Source organism: Musa acuminata, chromosome BXJ2-2 (genome assembly GCF_036884655.1).
Source record: "Musa acuminata AAA Group cultivar baxijiao chromosome BXJ2-2, Cavendish_Baxijiao_AAA, whole genome shotgun sequence".
NCBI lineage: Eukaryota > Viridiplantae > Streptophyta > Magnoliopsida > Zingiberales > Musaceae > Musa > Musa acuminata.
The window spans coordinates 949,701-970,599 of NC_088339.1; the positions used below are offsets into that span (position 1 = coordinate 949,701).

The 20,899-nt window shown below is 42.0% G+C and overlaps 1 protein-coding gene across 2 annotated transcripts; it reads right to left on the bottom strand.

The window, feature by feature from the left end:
- Positions 1 to 139: 139 nt before the first annotated feature.
- On the bottom strand, positions 140 to 20,863 carry LOC135605110 (proteasome subunit beta type-1-like). Of its 2 annotated transcripts, none has more exons than XM_065094816.1 (7): positions 20,705 to 20,863; positions 20,516 to 20,623; positions 20,326 to 20,407; positions 861 to 990; positions 634 to 776; positions 455 to 541; positions 140 to 349 (listed from the first exon to the last, which is right to left on the bottom strand). In XM_065094816.1, the coding sequence occupies exons 1-7, from the start codon at positions 20,743 to 20,745 to the stop codon at positions 275 to 277; spliced, it is 666 nt and encodes a 221-aa protein (XP_064950888.1). In that variant the 5' UTR covers positions 20,746 to 20,863; the 3' UTR covers positions 140 to 274. The 2 variants fall into 2 exon arrangements, with proteins under 2 accessions (XP_064950888.1, XP_064950889.1); XM_065094817.1 differs by having other exon boundaries at positions 140 to 312; positions 401 to 541.
- Positions 20,864 to 20,899: the final 36 nt, after the last annotated feature.

The window sequence follows — 20,899 nt, forward strand, 5'->3', positions numbered from 1 at the left end:
TTGGTTTACCAAGTTATTATGCCCTAAAAACAAGGATAAACTTGGGTGCAATAATCAAACAATCTTACCAAAATCCAACCTAAACTGGAGATTTGCCTAAAGATCTAATATTCTACCCGAGTTGTTGAAGACATCCAAGGAAAATAAATCCAGCACATTTTGAGTCTCTAAATGGGATAATAAAGCTGCTAAACAAAGTCAGATTTGTTATGAATCCCACAACAAATAGTAGCTGCAATGGCTAAATAGTGGTGGTCTTTCCTTGATAGCATGGTCAGTCCTTCCTCAGCTCCATTAGCTCCTGCCGGATACCTGATGCATTTATAACCATGATTTCCACTTTATCTCCCTGCAAAAAAAAAAAAAAAAAAATACAATTGGTGTAAATAAAATGATGGACCTGTAATTGCTCAAGGAGAGCAAGGGAAATCCTCTAAAAACTTGATAAGCATACAGTATATATGTCTCTCTCAGTCGCTGATGCAAAAACATCTTTCACCAAATCGACTGCCTCTGTTTCCGACAAAGGTGTGACGGCATCCTGCTCAATCATGTGAGGCTTGTTATGCTACCGAAGACGATCCCTGTCGTGAAACCCAAACCAATTCTATTTTTAAGCAAGATTTTCTATACCTTGGCAGGTAATAGTAGAGGACTTGGAGACTTAAGCTGGTTGTCCAGAACAGGAATGATGAGTCCTGCGCCCGTGCCTTGGGCACTGTATCCGACTCTCTCGTAAGATCCAACTGCATCATATGTGTAGACACAGCCCTTTCCTGAAACAAACATCACCATGATGGTCAGATTCTAATATATTCAGGTACATGTTTTAAGAAATAAGCACAAGTGAGAATTCATACCATCACTGTCAAGTCCACCTAGGATGTTGAAAGTATAGTAGGGGAAAAACCGCTTGTAGTAAAGGGTATTTGACAGAAGCTGAGCCATGGCAGGACAGCTCATTTGTTTGTTGTGCTGATGCTGATAGATCTGCAGTGTTAGAAATATCAGCAAGTAATTCCAGGAATCATGCTGATAGATTCTTTTCTAAACAGTAACTAAGGATTCAAATTAACCATTTAACTTGGGGATCTTTCTACTTCAAAATTCCTAGCCACAGATGCCATTATGTACAAATATGATATATTTCTGGTAAGGAAAGTGATCCCCATTTATTAAGAAAACAGTAAACATACTAATATAGGCCACAATCAACTCCTTGCATTAGAGAATTCCACCACCTTTTCTCTTGTGATCAACTTTCACCTTTCAGAAGATGGGAACATTTTGCAACTGATTAGGCAGATGATGTTGATACAATCATGACCATTATCTAGTGACTACAAATGCTGAGAATTTATTTGCTGAAATATTTATTTATCCATGCCGATGAAGGTGACTGCTCACTGTTCATGTATATCTTCAAATAAAGATAAAACATGTTTCGAGGAATGCGTGTGTGCACAGACATAAAGCATGCTCACATAAGGATACCTTGCAAGCCAAGACACAAGCTTCTAGAAAGCATGTAAAAAAAAAAAAAAAACTTAAAACTGTTGCCAAGACATAAGCTTCTAAAAAGTTTTATGGTGCTTCCTGCAATGATATTTCAAGGTAAGTTCAATATATGCTTTTCGTGCCACAAATGAGTTTATTATTAAAAATTGCCAAAAGAGTATTCTCTGCACTTGTGCCTTTCAAGATTTGTATGTGGTCTATATCTTGTTCCATTCAGGTCGTAAATGGACAAATTAAGACCAACTCTTCTCAGGATGGGACTCCTTTTACAGAAGCAAATCTTTATGTTGCATGAACAACACTAGTTACTACAACTAGCCTATATTGATTATGAGAAGCAAGAATTTAAAAACTGATACGATCAATCCTTCAAATCAGTATTTTCCAGGCCAACCAGAATACAGGACATGGACTAAGTGATTCGGTTTGGTCAAACAAGGGTTATCGCAAGATAATTCTATCAAATCAGGTGTAACATCAACTACCACCCGGTTTTAGCAACAAAAAAAGAATGTCTTCCTCCTTTATTGCTTCTCCCCAGTTAGCTCTCTTCCTCTCTTCTAACTCCTCCTGGTTCTCTCTGTCCCTTTGGTACATGCCAACCTGTTACAAACTTAGTAAGTTTTGCCTAAGTTGTGCGACACTCTTGTCCACTTGCAAAAGATCAACCTCTCTATAACCTCGTAGGTTCCCCTAAGAACATGCTAAAGAGCATATGGCTTAGTAGAAGCATTAAACTCGAAATCCCCCAAGCAAACATTTAGTAAACACTTAATAGACAACACAAAATACAAAGATGGACTTTGCAAGCTTTGAACGATCACGCAACAAAGGGTCCAAGGCAGTCTGCCTCGCCCAAAAGTCCCTACACACATGTCATACGACACTACTGCAAAGCCAAGCGATGGGCCAACCCGACACTACCCCGAAGGCCCATTAAATCATATGTCATCTAGGTAACTTCAAGGTGTTGAGATAGATGACATTTCCATCACTCTGTGCAAATAAAAAACCCCAAAACGACTGACTAAAGGCTTTGCGTTTGACAATTTTGCTTTTACACACCAACCACACACTACCTACGTTTACAAGCCTAAAAAGGTCACAAAATTAAACCAAAATAAGATTGTTAAGCCTACTGCAAACCCCTTACATGATGTCTATGGCATAAACAAAATAAAAAAAAAACACAAACATATAGAAACATTACATCAAACACTTTCTCTACAAGCTGTACGAGATGTTCTCCCCCACTTATTCCTTCGACGTCCTCGTCGAAGCCTTTGCAGATGCTGTATCTCCTCGCCTTTGTTGTATCTTCAATCCTCTACTTTAGCTATAATGCACCACTTGGCTTCCAGTCACTCTTCGTCACTACTGTTGAGTAGTTGATCTTTGATCCATCATTATTGCTTCAACTCGTTAATGACTTCGACTTTGGTGCGGAGTCGATGGAGTTATGCTAATCTTTATTGGTACTTAGGATCCTTCAGATGAAGAAAAATACCTTCCGCCTTGTGCGCTAGTCCCTCGGATGTCTTGAGTCAACTGAGCTAGATGGATGCATGTCGAAGCTTCAATGAGCTTCGCCTCATATAATTTGAAGTTTTAAGACCTTTCCTTCTCAAAATTTGGTTATCGACTTCTCTTTTGCTTAGTCATCGCCTTTAAATAGGTTCATACCACCTCCACTTTCAATTGTTACTATGTTGGAAAATCAAGTGGACAAGCAACCTTTAGTAGAACCAATCATTATTGATGAGGGTTTGATAATCGTTGTCTGTCACTAAGTCTCTCTGAAGGGAAGTGTGCAAAACTCCTTTGCCAGCTAACTAAGAAACTAGGGTACTCAGTTTTGCCAATTCTATAAAGAGTTGAGAAGGGTAAGGTAATTTAACTTCGCTCACCTCCTCGAGGGTTGTAGTTCATGTATCAAGTCGATTATTAGTTTTCGTCTACTCTTTGCTCATACTTTTGAAGAACTTAAAGTGTTTGCACTCCTAGCTATTTTGTGATTCCCCTTCGCAATATTATCGAACTTCCAGAATGCAAAAAGTATTACTCAAAAGAGCAAAATTTTGCCCTGATTAGAGCTAGTCTATATTAGATCTAGTCATCCCCTCTAGGATTGTACCATCTTATCCATCATTTCCTCCGCTTACTCCTTTAAGCAGAAAAGGATACAACACCATGTGCTGCCTACTCTGTTCCTTGGTCAAGCACTCCCCACACCCAGAGTCCCCCATTTTCGACTATCTTGATGAGAAGCTTATAGACATCGATCTTATGAAGTTCCCTAGCCTCTTCCCTTCTACTTTGTCTTAGTGCTTAGAGCTTGTCATTGCATTCTCAACCTCCTCAGCTCCCTTCCCGACCACACCCTCTCCCTCCATGAGAGCAAGAGATTGGTGACTCCACTGAAGTCTTGCCTCTACGTTACCATAATGCTTCCATGTCCATAGCCCTACTATCCGTTGCTTTGCATTTGTGTCCATTTTCTTCTCGTGATCGGTAGATTCGCCTCTAAAACACTGTGACACTCCTTTGAGACCACCCATATTCTGATCGATGCTTGGTTTTGAGTAGCTAAGCCCCTTTTGACCCCCTACTTCAGTACCTTTATGTTCTCTAAGTAGTTCACCTTAGATGATGGAAAGACAAACTATAACTCCCATATATGGCCTCTACTATCGTATTGTATGACTTGCATCAGTTCTGTTCTCTTTGCGTCCTTTATAGCAATGCTCACTCACTCGGCCTTGTCCTGTGACTTGTTATGCTCCCTCGAGCGAACATTAGCTCTACAGCTACTCTCCAGCAACTTAGATCATACCTCCATATGGTTAATTCTCTCATGAGACTTACTGGTACTTACACTCAAAAATCTCATATTTACGATACCATGACATTCATTTCTTAAATCCATAGCCCTTCTTGCAATCGTGTTGCTCACCAAAACGGAGCTCTAGTAGCTCTAATCATCCCTCCATATGATTAAGTCCCTCACGGGACGTGTGTGTTGCATTGCCTCGAACTTGTTCCACCACGATTCATAGGACCGCGTCACCTCCTAGTGACGTCTTTATTGCACTCTGATCGTTATGTGGTGAAATCGAACTATAATCTCTCCCTATATGGTCTCTGCCAAAACATCACAGGGCCTCCGCTATTTTCGACTATGTTCACTCATTTGGCAATTGACCTTCGTCCACTTGCACTCGAGTCACTCACAAATAAACAATATCATTGGGTCAATCCATCGCCCAACAGCTCTCGAAGTCCACAGACTTCATTGAAAATCAGTATACTATTGTTTGGATCTTAGGCCTTTGTTCCCAGCATAATCTCTGCTACCCACATCTTCCATTTGGGACAACTCGAATGGTGTCACTATGACATATTCTTCATAAGCACTTGCCTTAGCAACCTCTTGCCGCATATAAGGCCTTCAAACTCCAACTTTACTACTGCACGTTGAATTGACTTCATGCCTTAGTCCCTTTGTCAATAGCCTCGCCGAGATAAGGTGTATGTGTTTCGAAGCTCCCTTTAACTTTGGCACCATGCAATAAGAGTCAGCTCTATCAAAATGAGGAACCCAAGGAATGACATGATCTCGCTTTTACCTCTACAAGAGTTCATGTACTCAACCTTTGTCCAAATAAAGCTCCACGAAGTTAGTGCTTATGCTCCATGTTCTATCTTCAAAGTCGACTCCCTTCATGCGACTTAGGTACTTTACTAAGTCTCACCCAAATTACTTCGCTCCGCGGTTTGCATTAAGATGATGGTTGCCTTCACGTTCACCATTCCACGGGTTAGTCCTCCATTAAGCCTAATCTCCTCATCGACTATAAATGTGTCTTCGTTTGGTATTTGCCTTCAATCGCACCCCCACAATCTCACAAAGCATCACCTCATATGAGATTTTACGACAACTCCTCGTCGCTTGCTCGATCCTTTAAGCTCCATGGAGCTTTCGTCTTGAGGTATCTTTCTCAACATGTATGGTCCGCTATCTTATTAGAGCAACTTTCCCCTTTGCATGCTTCCTACTAGAAGTTTCAGAGACCATCTCTGTGAACTACTCCACCTTACTGAACAAAATATGCGTTGTTCCGCCACTATGAATACACTTTGTCAGATTGTGACTCTTTGCCAATGCAAGTCTCTCCTACACCCTGCAAGGCCTAGCAACGTGCTGAACCGATTGTATAATTCTATCTTATGAAAGCATCCATCTCACGCCAAAGAAAAAGTTCCTATGCTCCATGGCATTGAATTTCAATCGTCTTAGGATGACCATTGACAGATCGTCGTCTGCATATAAGCCATTGCATGAGTATCAAATTCTAAGTCGACAATTCCCCTAACTCTATAAATTTGCATAAACTCTTTCGATCGTGGAGTAACTTAACCCTCACACGGTCTCATCTTTTGCTAAGCATCCCCCACTTGCATCGAGCATCATCAAGCTAGATTGGCAACATCAAGTCGTAGCTCAAACTCAGCCATCCCAACCTTTGTATACTACATAGTCTTTCTAGCTCGCTTGTTCTTATCGTGCTTCTCGTATAAAGGGTTGGTCATTTATTTGAATGCCAATCTCAGATGCCTGCTTCTCTAAGCGACTCCTTTCCTTATGTCTCTATATTTGTTTCCCTCAAACGGTCACTTGTGTTATCTGCCCTCATTGCAACTTTGCTAGGTCCCCCATATTACTGGCCAAGTGTTTCCTAGTGTGCTTATCTCACTCTAATGCCATATGTCATGGACTTAGCTAGTTTTGTCTAAGTCATATGGTACCCTTACGTGTTTGTCCATAAAGGGTCAGTCTCCCCATGACCTCGCAAGGTCCCTTAAGGACCTACAAATAAGACTAGTTAAGAGTTAAAAGTGTTAATCTCGAAATCCCACAAGCAGACATTTTAATAAACGCTTGATACGCAATGTAAAATACAAAAATGGACTTCGCAAACTTCGAACGATCATACAACAAAAGGACCAAAGGCAATCCACAACGTCCAAAAATCCCCATATAACACAGCTGCAAAGCCAAACGATAAACTAACCCAAGACAATACCCAAAAGTCCATGCAATCATATGCCACCTATGTAGGTGGTTAGATAGTTGACATTTTTTAGCTACTTAGTGCACATGAAAAACATTCAAAGCTGGCTGGAGGCTTTGTTTTTGAACAAATTTGGCTGCACGATGATCGTACACAACCTACGTTTACAATACTAAAACGACCACAAAACTCAACCAAAATGAGACTATTAAGCAGTGATTTAAAAAGGCGCTCGGGCGCTCGCCTCGCCCCAAGGTGGTTAGATAGTTGACATTTTTTAGCTGCTTAGTGCACATGAAAAACATTCAAAGCTGGCTGGAGGCTTTGTTTTTGAACAAATTTGGCTACACGATGATCGTACACAACCTACGTTTGCAATATTAAAACGACCACAAAACTCAACCAAAATGGAACTATCAAGCAGTGATTTAAAAAGGCGCTCGGGCACTCGCCTAGGCGAGGCGAGGCCCGAGCGCCTCGCTAAACTTCCAGGCGACGCGCTTCAAAGAGGCGTTGCCTAGGCGCTCGCTCGAGCCCAGGCGTTGGGCGCTTCGGGCGAGCGCCTGTGTTAAACTAGGCGACCGAACCAGGATTTTAGGTCTGGTTCGGTCTCCGGTGGTTAGTTGGTTCAATCGAACCAACTAAAATCGATATCAGCTGTCGCTGCCCAACCCTAATCGGTTAACACTGCTCGTTGCCACTATCGCTCCCGCGCCCACTTCTCGCCGTTGTCGCTGCTCGCAACCGCTGCCGCTGTCGCCGCTTGCAACCGCTGCCGCTGTCGCCGCTCGCAACCGCTGCCGCTGTCGCCGCTCCCGCACTTGCTCCCGCTGCCGTTGCCGCTACTCGCTGCTGCCGCTGTCGTCGCTCCCGCTCCCGCTGCCTCCTTACACTCCCGTTGTCGCTGCCTCCTTACACTCCCGCTGCCGCTGCCTCCTTACACTCCCGTTCCGACTCCCGCTACCGCTGCCGCTTCCTCTTTTCTTAGTCAGCACCCCCTTACACTCTTCCTTCTCCTTCTGTATACTGTTAACAGGATACTGTATACCATGGTTTGCAGTACCGGTCCGTCAGACTTCCGGTACGCGGACCATATGTTACCGTTCCGATACTGTAGCAGTACTGTAACAGTGTAGCACCTGGGTGTACCGAGCAGTATACCGTACCGTACCGGTACCGAGCCCAGGTCGAAACTCCGGTACGGTACGTTATTGCGAACCTTGCTGTATACTATTAACAGTATACTGTATACTATTAATATTTTTAAGTTTATTTAAAATTATTAATTTTTAATACTGTTAATAGATCAATAATATATTATTTTGATTTTAATACTATTAATTTTTATTTATTTAAAATTATTGTTAGGTTTCAAGATAAATGGCAAGTGAACAAGGCAACTCAATAGAGTCTCCAATTTTCATTTATGATTTTGTATCATAGATTTTCTTAATTTAATAACATATTTTTATTTAAAATTTTAAATAATTATATTTATTAAGTATATTATATATTTTTATATTTTAGCGCCTCGCTTCGTTCGGACGAGCGCCTAACGCCTCGAGTGTTTTTGGACCTTAACGCCTTTTGGTGTCTAACGCTTTTTAAATCACTGCTATCAAGCCTATTGTAAACCCTTTACATGCTGTCTAAGACATGAATTGATGTTGGTACAAAAAAATTACACCAAACACCTTCCCTACAAGTTGCCCATGATAGATCTGTACACCAGCATACCATGCATTGATGTTGGTACTATCAAACCTGTACTGATCTTGAAACCTTGATCAAAAGAGCTCATATGTTAAGAGGGTACTTTGTTCAGACTAGCATACCTCCTCTAGGGCAGTCTTTTATGTACTTTTTCCAAGGCATAAGGATACAGTGGAGCATACTCATTTTGTAGGAGAAAAGAATGAAGAGCATATAACGCTGACATGGATCCTAAGTCTAAATTAGAGAAAGTAGTTGTAGCACATGTAAAGCATGGTTTCCGTACAGGTGAAATATGCATTGCCACTTTGCTTAACAATCCTCCAGCTGAATTTTGTTACTTAAGACAGAAAATATTCAATGGACCTACAAATGGGCACAATATATTATGAATAAAGTCTTAAATTAACAAAAGAAGGAAGGCCCTTTCACATGGTTTGAACATGTCCAAGGGAGATGTACAAAATGCACTGACTAGATAAGATGAGTCAGTTAAAATTATTAGCATGGGAAGCAGTATAGAAAGACATAAGAATACAAGAATAAATTTGATAGCTCTTAGTTAAAGTAGTGATATTGCCTTTAATAGATAAAATTCAATGGTAGGAAAAGATCCATGCAGCCAACCAAGTAAAATAGGTAGTGATGAACATATAAGAATGGGAGTACCAGTATGATACATCACAGTAATTAGAGTCCATTAGTAGCTAACAATATAACTGCTCGTGTATAGTTTAAACTGCAATATGCTAAATTCTCATTGCAACTCTTGTCCTCATTTCTCTATGCTATATTCATGAGAGAGAAATTCTTAAAAAGCTAAAATAAGAGAAGTTAGAGACCACTGAACAAGTTGACTGACAGTCGTTGGCACTAAAATACTACTAAAGATAGGCCAACACAATCAACCAGCAGGTTTCTTCTTCCTAGTTTCCGTGTATGTATCACTTGTCATTATGTTGATATAACAGAATTTTTTATTTTCTTGGCTATTTTCATCTTTTTTTCCATCAAATATAATCCTAAATCCTACTTTGCTTTAGAACTCTAGATTACCTACCTGTGAATATCTGAATTTTTAAACATTGGTTTTAGAGTTCTTAGACAACAAAAAGAACGCACTGGCAAATAGAAGGCCTTTACTGCCCAATCTCATAGAGTTCTCCTAATAACATTCAGTTACTATAGCTTTCTTAGAGCATGTTATTTCTTATACTTCTCACTAAAAAATTTGTGCACGCTCTATGGGCTCCCAAGATTTGAAGTAATGATGTAACCATTCATATCAAAATATGACTACCAAAACATCTTTGTTGTATCATTTACAAAAGCAACCAAAGATAATCCCTGGACCTTCACAGTATTAAGTAAGAGGAACAAAAGATTAGTTATCAATGAGATCCATGGACCATTCATGATATCTGAAAACAACAACACATCTTTTTGTTGACACAAAATTGATATTTCCATTGCAGTGTTTTGAAAAAACACCAAGAATACCTTATATTTGGTAACAAAATTCTAAATTTAAGTCTCATGATATGTACCTTAAGTTTGTCAATGTCACCATGACATATAAAAGATTGTTTAAAGCTTCTAAGATGAGCAAACTTGGAGCAGACCAATGAGAAAACAAAATATTTAGTGAAATTTGAGTTCAACTAAACTGTTTTCGACATTTTTTATGAATGATAAAAAATGCATTTCTCTGATTTGGATGTCCCCTTAAACAATTGGAACCATGAAGATATTAGCTTCTGGTCATGTCTAAATGAAGCATAAAAGACAAATAAGAACAAAGGGGAAAGTGACTCTGTTTCTATACCAAGATTTCTAGCATTTTATCACAGTACAATTCCATCGTCACCTTGAAGGCTATATGGATCATGATTACCTGGAAACAGAGGTATTCAGATGTCTGGAAAAGGAGTTGGAACTGTACAACACCGCATGCAAATTGTTTAGCCACAAGGCATGAGATGTAGGGCAATTGGCCTACTCCAAGGGATGCCCTCTCAAAAGCAAGAGAATTAAACAACTTTTTGCCACCACTATTTAATAAAAATAATAATAAAAAGAACCTAAAGTTCTTCTACCTGAGTCAGCATGTTTCTAACAGAACCAAATTAGCTCAACTTAATTTGTTAAAAGTACACCCTGCATGGAAAGACTTTGGATAGCATAATCAAGAAAGTGAAGGCAGTGAGTTTCAAATGTGAATGACCACTGCCATCATACCCTCAGCCAATTGAATAGGAAAGATGTGTCTTGCAGATCTAATGGACATAAGATTAGACGCACAAGACATAAATCACCATTAAAAAATTATAGTTTTTCAATGGCAGTGTGGCATGACATTCACTGAGGTCTAAGTGTGTGTCATATGCTTCCAGCCTAAACTGCACCTCATCACTGCATATCTGGGATACAATGTATGTGTGTGTGTGAGAGAGAGAAAGAGAGAGAGAGAGTTTAAGGTCTATGGGCATACTTATTTTTGCTCTGAAAATGTTCATTATCCCCTTCAAAATATTGAAGATCAATAGTTGGTCAAATGTGAGAATTTAAATTAATCATGCTCTCATGGCTGGTTAAATTGTGAGATGAGTGGTAGACTTTTGTCTAGAAGTTATGTTTATATACAACACACAGTAAGATATATTTCTCATTATGATACGTTCAAATCTAGATTTCCAAGAATGACTAAAACATTGGTCAATCTAAGTTGAGATGAGTTTGTTAAATAACAGAAGGACTAATTTTTAATTTTTCTTTTTTTTCAATTGGCTCTATGACATTTACCACTTATGTGATAGGACTCTAGCAGGGTTGGGTCCTACTCAACCAAGAAGCAGCTAATAAAACCCTATGAGATTGTAATAAACCCCATCTAGCCGCCTCTATCCATAAAGAAGAGTGGCTAGGGTTTATATTTGGGTCTTTGGGCTTCCTAGCTGCCGCCCCCTTTTACTGGGCTGGTTGGTTAGGGTTGAGGGCAAAAAGGGTAACTCACTTAGGAAGCAGCCCCTAGGGCTAGGGTTTGGAGCCCTATATAAGCATGTAGCTTCCATCTCTTTGGAAATAAGATCTATCTACAATTGCAGCTATTTGATCGACTTTCAGGAGGGTGGAACCCCTATAGCGTTCCAAGGAGTGATCTCCCTCAAAGATCAATCTGTTAGGATCGAGAGCACTAAGAGGGGGGGGGTGAATTAGTGCTCTCGATCCTAAGTGCAGCGGAAATTTTACAGCGATTAAAACCGAAAGCTGCGTTCGTTCGATAGAAACTATTATGATGCAAAAGCTGATTCACAGTTTGTATCTAAGTGCAGTTTGCGTCTAAGCGCAGTTTGCGTCTAAACACAGTTTGCGTCTAAACACAGTTTGCGTCTAAGCGCAGTTTGCGTCTAAACACAGTTTGCGTCTAAGCGCAGTTTACGTCTAAACGCAGTTTGCGTCTAAGCGCAGTTTGCGTCTAAACGCAGTTTGCGTCTAAACGCAGATGACAGTTTGCAGTTCTAAATGAAATCAAGATGTAAACGTAAACTGCACAGAACCTTGTTCATAAAAGCGCAGAAGACAGTTTGCAGTTGTAAATGAAATCAAAAGACGTAAACGTAAACTGCACAGAACCTTGTTCGTAAAAAAAAGCGCAGAAGACAGTTTGTAGTTGTAAGTGAAATCAAGACGTAAACGTAAACTGCACAGAACTCATTCGTAAAAGCGCAGAGAGACAGTTTGCAGTTTGTAGATGGAATCAAGACGTAAACGTAAACTGCACAGAATTCGTTCGTAAAAGCGCAGAGAGCAGTTTGCAGTTTGTAAATGGAATTAAGACGTGAACGTAAACTGCACAGAACTCGTTCGTAAAAGCGCAGAGAGCAGTAGCTATGTAGGAGGTTTGCAGTAATGAAAAAGTGCTCAAAATAAACGCAAACCAGAGATTTAGAGTGGTTCGGTCAGTCTTGACCTACTCCACTTTTGGCTTCCTCCACCGATGAGGTTACCGACGTCAACTAGAGGCCTTCCTTCAATAGGCGAAGGCCAACTACCCTCTTATAGATTCACTCCTTTTGACGGGCTTAGGAGACAACCCTTACAGATGTTTTCTCTCCTCTCTTCACAACTCAAACTTGAAGAACAGAAGGAGGAGGAAAACTAGCAGTTTTGAGCTCTAAGAACCACTGAAAAGATCAAGATTTCGGGTAAGTTCTTGCTATCTCAGTGCTGAATGGGTGGGGTATTTATAGGCCCCAACCCAATTCAAATTTGGAGCTCAAAACGATCAAATCCCGGAATTCCGGGATCAGGCGGTTGCACCTCCTGACTGGAGAGGTTGCACCGCCTGGCAGAGCTCGAAGACTGAGCCCAGGTGGTGCCACCTCTTGACTGAGGCGGTTGCACCTCTCTGCCAGAGCTCGAAGACCGAGCTCAGGCGGTGCCACCTCTCTGTCAGGGAGGTTGCACCGCCCAGTCTTGCTCGAAGACTAAGCTCAGGCGGTGCCACCTCCTGGCTGGGGAGGTTGCACCGCCCAGTCTCGCTGGGAGGCTTAGCCCAGGCGGTGCCACCTCCTGGCCTAGGCGATTGCACCTCCTGGTGCAATCAGGGTCCGAATGGTTAGCTCCATTCGGCCCAATTTCAGTCTTTCAGGGGCCCAATTGCCCCAAGATTAAGCTAATGGGATCACCTCCCATTTTCCAACTTAATCAATGTGCTAACTACGATTAGATCTAAGACAATTTCTGCAGCTTTGCTTCGGTGCGTCAATCGCTTCTTCCGACGAGTTTCCGGCGAACTTCCGTCGATCATCCGATGAACCCTCGGTGATGCTCCTGCGGACTTCCGGCAAACTCCTGGACTTTGCGATGATCCACTTGGCGAGTTCCGACGAGCTTCGCTTGGCAAGCTTCTGGACTTCTCGGATCTGTTCTCGCAGAACCTCCGACGACCGTCCGAACTTCCGTCGAACTCTCGAACTCCCAACGTGATCATGAACTTGACTCCGGCGCAACTCCTGCTGCTTGTCTAACTTTCATCGTAGATAATCCTGCACAATTAAAACAAAACTTCGATCGAGACAATTAATCCTAAGCAATTAACCAAGTTGTCCGACATGTCATTGGTCCCTCGACGCTTCGTCAGATTTTTCGGCGCATCGTCCTTTCCTGCAGCCTATTGCCCAATCGGCCAGTTGACTCCGCAACTCCGATATCCTTGGCACAATACCCGCTCTTCTTGGCCCGATGCCCGAGTCCACGGCCCGAAGCCTTCTGTCGATACGTCGACCGATCCACCGGCCCGACGTCCAATCTTCTGACATGTTTCTCCGGCACAACATGATTTTCCTGCTCTAATTGTCTCATCCTGATCAAAGCATCCTGCGTCACTCAAAACGCAGATTAAATCATAAACATATATCAAGTAGTTTCATCATCAAAATATAAGATTCAACACAATCTACATAGAATTCCTCTGGGGTTCTATCATCTGGTATCAAAGCAGCGATCTTGCTGCTTTTGCTGCCATCCCTATCGCCCACCACTAGCCAAGCAATTCCCACAATTGCTCTTGACGTCGCCATCTCTACCGTCATCTTCTGTCGTAGATCAAATCAATTTACTGTCGTCACCTCCAATTGCATCAGAGATATGGTATTCTCCTATCAGTAATACCTTTTGCTGCTATAATTTTTCATTCAAAATACCAAGAAGAAGTCTTCTTATCTATCCCATGCTGCGAATTCCTTTCGTCGCAAAATTTATCATCTTTGCGAACGAAAGATTGCTGCAGAAAATTTCAGCCGCATATTGTTGCTTTTAACCGATCTATTTGCTTTCCTTCTTGAACGAAATTTCTTATACGCTTCATAGATCATCTTGGCTTCAATCTAAGATTGATCTATTGAGGAATTCATCTCTAAAAACGTTCTTGTGTTGTTGCAAATTTTCGTTGCAAACCGCTGGAATTTTTCGACGAGAATTCTGCTATCACAACTTGCACCAATCTCCTTGCTGTTGTACTGCCGAAATTTTCTTGATTAAATTTGTTATCATTGTTGTTATCTAAACTAACATTTTGTTATCAAATTCCCTCCTCAAATCTCTTGGTTTTTGCTAGAAATTTCGTCGAGAAACCGATGTTTCTTTGACGACAATTCTGCTCATACAAGACAACACCTATCTGCAGCAACTTTCACTGATTTCTATCAAACCTTTGCTGTCATCTACTACAGATCTAAAACTTTTTTCCTAACCTTCATCCACTACCATCACAACCCTAAAACTCCACCAAACCACACCCTCAAACTGCACCCAAAACAGCCGAAAAACAAGCCTAAAACCACAGCCTACATCCACCAATCCACCAAACCTTTCGACCACCACTTCTCTCAACCGATACATGCCTTTAACCCGACAACAAAAGAGAGATCTTAATATTACAGATTTGGAGGCATATACTATGGCATCTGAGGAGGCAATCAATGGAAAATTCGAAGCCTTCGAGACGCGAATGGAGGATAAGATTCGAACTCTCTTTATCGAACTTAGTTTGGGCCGATCACCAAGCCCGAAGAAATCACATCAAGAGGAGAGCTCTGACCAATCACACCAAGCCTGAAGAGATGACTTCCAAGAGAGGGGAGGCTCTATGATCGATCCCCACTATCCACGCATGAGGGTGGACTTCCCTAGATGGGAAGAAGGAGACCTGATTGGTTGGATCTCGCGCGCGGAGCGATATTTTTGGTACCACAAAACCGCGGACGCATCTATGGTGGAAATTACAGCTATACATCTTGAAGGGGATGACATACATTGGTTTGACTGGTTCGAACACACTCATGGAGTCCTCTCATGGCGACAATTCAAAGAAGGACTGCTGATCCGCTTCGGACCAACTGATTACGAGAACATTGACGGACAACTAGCAAAGATCCGACAAACCTTTACCATTCAGGAGTACCAAACCAGGTTTGAAAGGTTATCTAATCAAACTCGTGATTGGTCTGAAAAACAGCTATTGGGGACCTTCATTGAGGGCTTGAAGCCAGAGATCCGAGGAGAAGTTAAAGCGCGTCAACCGTACACGCTTTTGGCAACCATCTCTTTCGTACGACTTCAAGAGGAGCGATTGAATCATGAAGCCCGGAGGACTAGGGTCACTCCCCGACTAGCAATACTGAAGCCCTCAGCCCCCCCACTGTTAACCGAGCCCTTGCACCAAAGAGGTTGACAAGAGAAGAGCTTCGGGAGCGATCTGCAAAGGGGTTATGTTGGCATTGCGACGAGCCAAGGAGTCGTGAGCATCGCTGTAAAAAAGGAAGACTTGTGATTGAACCAATAGAAGAGGTCATTGAACATCTAGAAGAGAGCCTTGAACATGAAGAAGAAGATGCGGAAGAAAAGCCACAACCGACCGACTTTATAGTACACGCGCTAGCCGACTACTCAAACCCGCAAACGATGAAAGTTGGAGGCCTTCTCAAACAACAACCAATCATTGTTCTCATCGACACGGGCAGCACTAATAACTTCCTAAACAGTAAGGTTGTTGCTCGGATGGCGCTCCATATCGAAGGTTGCAGCAAGTTTGATGTAAAGGTCGTCGACGGCAGAATCTTAAAATGTGACCAAAGATGCCCGCAAGTGAAACTATTATTGCAAGACCAAGAAATTATCACCGACTTCTTCCTCCTACCAATTGATGACTATGAGGCCGTGCTTGGCATAGAATGGCTGACTACGTTGGGTGATGTCTCTTGGAACTTTTCCAAATTAATTATGAAATTCTACTGCAAAGGCAAACAGATCATCCTACGTGGGAAGCGCGGAAGCAACGTAACCACTGTTTTGACCCAACGATTGGGGAAAGTTTTACACAAGGTAAATGGTGGCTTTTTGATGCATCTCCAATAGCAACCAAAGGGGAAGAAAATATAAATTGAAGATCAAAATCTCGTCCAATTGCTTGCTGAATTTATCGACATTTTTGCTGAGTCGCGCGGTCTTCCTCTTACTTGGCAACATGACCATCTGATTCCAATCCTTCCGGGCAAACCACCAGCGAACACTCGGCTGTACCGTTATCCTCACCTCCAGAAGGATGAAATTGAAAAATTGTAAAGGAGACGCTTGAAACAGGGGTGATTTAGCCAAGTTACAGCCCCTATTCCTCATCGATGCTACTTGTACGCAAGAAAGACGGAACTTGACGGATATGCATCGACTACTGAGCTTTAAATGACATCACCATAAAGGACAAGTACCTAATACCAGTGGTGGATGAACTTCTTGATGAGTTAAAATGAGCTCGAGTCTTCATGAAGTTGGACCTCCGATCCGGTTACCACCAAATTCGGGTATGTGAAGACGATATTCCAAAAACTGCATTCCGCATATATGACGACCATTATGAATTCTTAGTAATGCCTTTTGGATTCACTAATGTTCCTTTAACCTGCCAAAGTCTTATGAACGATATTTTTCGGAGCTTTCTTTATAAATTTGTGCTGATATTTTTCAATGATATTCTCATTTACAGCCCATCTCTTGAGACTCACTTTCAGCATTTACGGGTTGTTTTGACGATTCTTCGGGAGAATACACTTTTTGTTAAGCAACCAAAGTGCAGCTTTCTCCAGCAAAAAGTAGAGTACCTTGGGCACATAATATCAGGAGTGACGGTAGACCCAACAAAAATTGAAGCAATGCAAGGCTGGTCGAAACCTACAAACGTGAAATTACTACGCGGGTTCCTTGGACTAACGGGCTACTACCGAAAATTTGTCAAGGACTATGGGAAGATCAGTGCACCCCTCACTTCTCTCCTGAAAAAAAATGTCTTCCAATGGTCGAACAAAGCCTCTGTTGCCTTCGACAAACTTAAGGCACCCATGACGACGACGCCGGTGCTAACGCTACCAGATTTCAGCCGACCCTTCATCATTGAGGCCAACGCATCTGGAGTCGGAATTGGAGTCGTTCTCATGCAAGATGGTTGACCACTCGCATACACCAGCAAGGCATTGTCCCCCTCCCATCAAAACATGTCAATATATGATAAGGAGATGCTCGCCATTGTGCATGCAGTAACGAGGTGAAGACCCTACCTGATCGGTCGGTGATTTCAAATTAAAACCGACCATAGAAGCCTCAAGTACTTTTTGGAGCAGAAGATATCATCCCCTAAGCAGCAAAAATGGGCAACCAAACTTCTAGCATTTGATTATGAAATTATTTACAAAAAGGGAAAAGAAAACATTGTTGCAGATGCACTCTCACGGCTACCTGAGCAAGCTAAAATTTCAGCCATCTCCCTTCTTACCACGGGCTTCCTCGAGGACATTAGGGAAGAATGGAAGAAGGATCAAGAAATTAGCAATAAAAAAAAAATTGGAGGAGGATCCAAGTGCAATAGCCCACTACACTTAGGATTCGAGGGATCTACGCTATAAAGGTCGTATTGTGCTTATACCCGACTCCCCTTGCATCAAAATCATCCTGCATGAAATGCACTCCACACCTTCAGTAGGGCACTCCAGATTCTTAAGAACCTACAAAAGTGTGAAGCAAATTTTTTATTGGAGAGGGATGAAAAAAATATTTCTGAATATGTGGCACAATGTGGTATATGTCAACAGCACAAGGGTGAAACAGTGGCAAGTCCAGGGAAGCTACAACCACTACCCATACCGGACTCGGTGTGGACTGACATCTCTATGGACTTTATCAAAGGGTTGCCACCTTCTAAAGGTAAAAGCATAATTCTCGTAGTAGTTGATTAACTTATGAAATATGCTCATTTTTGTGCTGTGCAAAATCCCTACACTGCTGCTAGCATTGCCTAGATTTTCATAGAAAATATTGTTAAATTGCATGGGATGCCAAGGTCCATTGTAAGTGATCGTGACAGGATCCTCACCAGTAAATTTTGGACCGAATTATTTCAGTTACAGGGCACCAAACTCAAGATGAGCACAACATATCATCCACAAACTGACGGCCAAACCGAGGTGGTAAACAGGTGTTTAGAGACGTACCTTCGGTGTTTCGCTAGTGACCGGCCAAAGGAGTGGCGAAATGGCTTCCCTGGGCTGAATGGTGGTATAATACTACATATCATTCATCTACAAAACGTGCCTTTTATGAAGCATTGTATGGTTGGCCGACCCCTATGATTCCAAAGTATATAATTGGCTCGGCCAAGGTAGATCAGGTCAACCAAGAATTGATTGACAGGGACAAACTCCTACAACCGCTAAAAGATAATCTCTTTACCGCTCAAGCTAGAATGAAGCAACAAGCTGACACACGACGAAGCGAAAGAGAATTTTCAGTAGGAGATTGGGTTTATCTTCGCCTACAACTATACAAGCAACTATCCATCAACACACGAGCCTCCATGAAATTATCCCCACGTTTTTATGGGCCCTATCAGATCATAGAGCGTATTGGAGTTGTGGCGTACAGACTTAAATTGTTTGAGGATGCCAAAATTCACACTGTCTTCCACGTGTCATGCTTAAAGCCCAAGTTGGGGGAACACGAGTCACCCCAGATCCAACTGCCTAACACCACTGATGATGGAGATATTCAAGCCCAACCACAAGTCATCCTCGACCGTAGAATTGTGATGCATCACCGACGTCCCTCTATTGAAGTACTAGTGCATTAGAATAATTTACCACTTGAAGACGCCACATAGGAATCACATGTGGAGTTGAAGACCCGGTTCCCTGAGTTCATGGAACCTCAGCCTTGAGGACAAGGCTGATTTGGAGAGGGCGAGCTTGATAGGACCCTAGCAGGGTTGGGTCATACTCAACCAAGAAGCATCTAATAAAACCCTATGAGATTGTAATAAACCCCACCTAGCCACCTCTATCCTATAAAGAAGAGTGGCTAGGGTTTATATTTGGGTCTTTGGGCTTCCTAACTGCCGCCCCCTTTTACTGGGCTGGTTGGTTAGGGTTGACGGCAAAAAGGGTAACTCACTTAGGAAGCAGCCACTAGGGCTAGGGTTTGGAGCCCTATATAAGCATGTAGCTTCCATCTCTTTGAAAATAAGATCTATCTACAATTATAGCCATTTGGCCGACTTCTACGAGGGTGGAACCCCTATAGCGTTCCAAGGAGTGATCTCCCTCAAAGATCAATCTACATAGAATTCCTCTGGGGTTCTATCATCATGACATTTATAAGTATCCAAAGGTGAAAATGTAGTATTTGGACTGTAAAACTTATTGTGATGCATCATCGGAGAACTGTTGTCCAAAATCTACATCAAAAAAATTGTTCATGGAAAGTATATGAGAAAAAGTAATTAAGAAAACAGTCCTAGCAGGACTATGCAGGTTTTAAATAAGCGTTGATGGGAAACCTAACCAGATATATTAATATAAAGAGAAGGTAATTGGGATAGTATAATATGCAAATTATGCATCACCAGTAAAAGAAAGCACTAAAACGATTTTTTGTGTATTATGAGAAACCATCTTGTAACCCCATCTGACTAACTTCTGTCTCTTTTCTATTTTTCCCTTCTCAAAAATATAAATTTCTTACTTTTTTCTGTAATATAGGCAGTGCCACCATTTGTATCTACTGAGTATTTACTTTTCGTTTTTTTGAGGCCCTATAAAAGTAATGTACAACTAACCTTCTTTTCAGATCAGAGGTTCCTAGTGCGGTCAAAGCTGATCATCTACCACTTACTTGATAGATCTTAATTGGCTGTTTTAGGGGGTTATGTAGTTTTTAATTGTAGCTTTTCATCTTATGAAATTTAGTTCCGATCTAAAGCTTTTGAAGCATTTTGAATCAATGGACTTGTTAAAGAGTGGCAATCGCTTTTATGAGTGAGGTAATTGACTTCAAACAAGTCATTTGTTAAGCGAGGTTTCCATATCAACAACCATGGGCACCAAAACGAAATAAGAATGCAAATTAGACCTAAGATCCACATGATCTAACGATCAAAAGCAACTTAAAGTAATAAAAACATCACTGTTTCATCGCTTACCAGGTGCCTCGCCGCCAAGTTCTTCTGCAGAGCCTTTAGATCACCCTGGAAGCCCGAAGATGCCATCACGCACTTGTCCGCTCTGCACAACAACCGAACAGACAAAACATCAAATAGCTTGTCAGCATGAACCGAAAACCCAGGCTGGAAAACCCAGCAAACTAACGCAGCACAAGGGATTCGACCGTACAGTTTGCAGATCTTGGAGTAATCGCGGGTGTAGATACTGTAGCCGACGGAAAGCCTCGTGTCGGCGGCGATCACGCAGTAGTCCGTTCCCGCGATCGCAACGCACGTCCTGCAGCAAAGAGAACGAGAGGATGAAAACGCACATATCAAGAATTTGAAAGGAGGGCAGAGACAGGGAGATGGTGCGCACCCTCCGTTGTTCTCGTACACCCAGTCGCGGCGCAGAGCCATCTTGATGTGCTTCTTCTTGTCGTTGATGATGATGCAATGCGAGGGGGCTCTGAAGCTATTTTTCTTTTCTGGGTCTTCGTTTCTTTTTCCTCAAGGCAGGGGATGGGAATACGATGGGCTCGGAACCGGGCCGGGCCGAGTCATCCTCCACTGA

Bases quoted from the DNA above. Each gene is read 5' to 3' on its own strand.
- LOC135605110 (XM_065094816.1), bottom strand. From the start codon at position 20,745: ATGGCTCTGCGCCGCGACTGGGTGTACGAGAACAACGGAGG. The intron at 20,624-20,704 runs GTGCGCACCATC...TCTTTGCTGCAG, and splicing joins GTGTACGAGAACAACGGAGG to GACGTGCGTTGCGATCGCGG. The intron at 350-454 runs GTATGCTTATCA...TTTTTTTTGCAG, and splicing joins CTGAGAGAGACATATATACT to GGAGATAAAGTGGAAATCAT.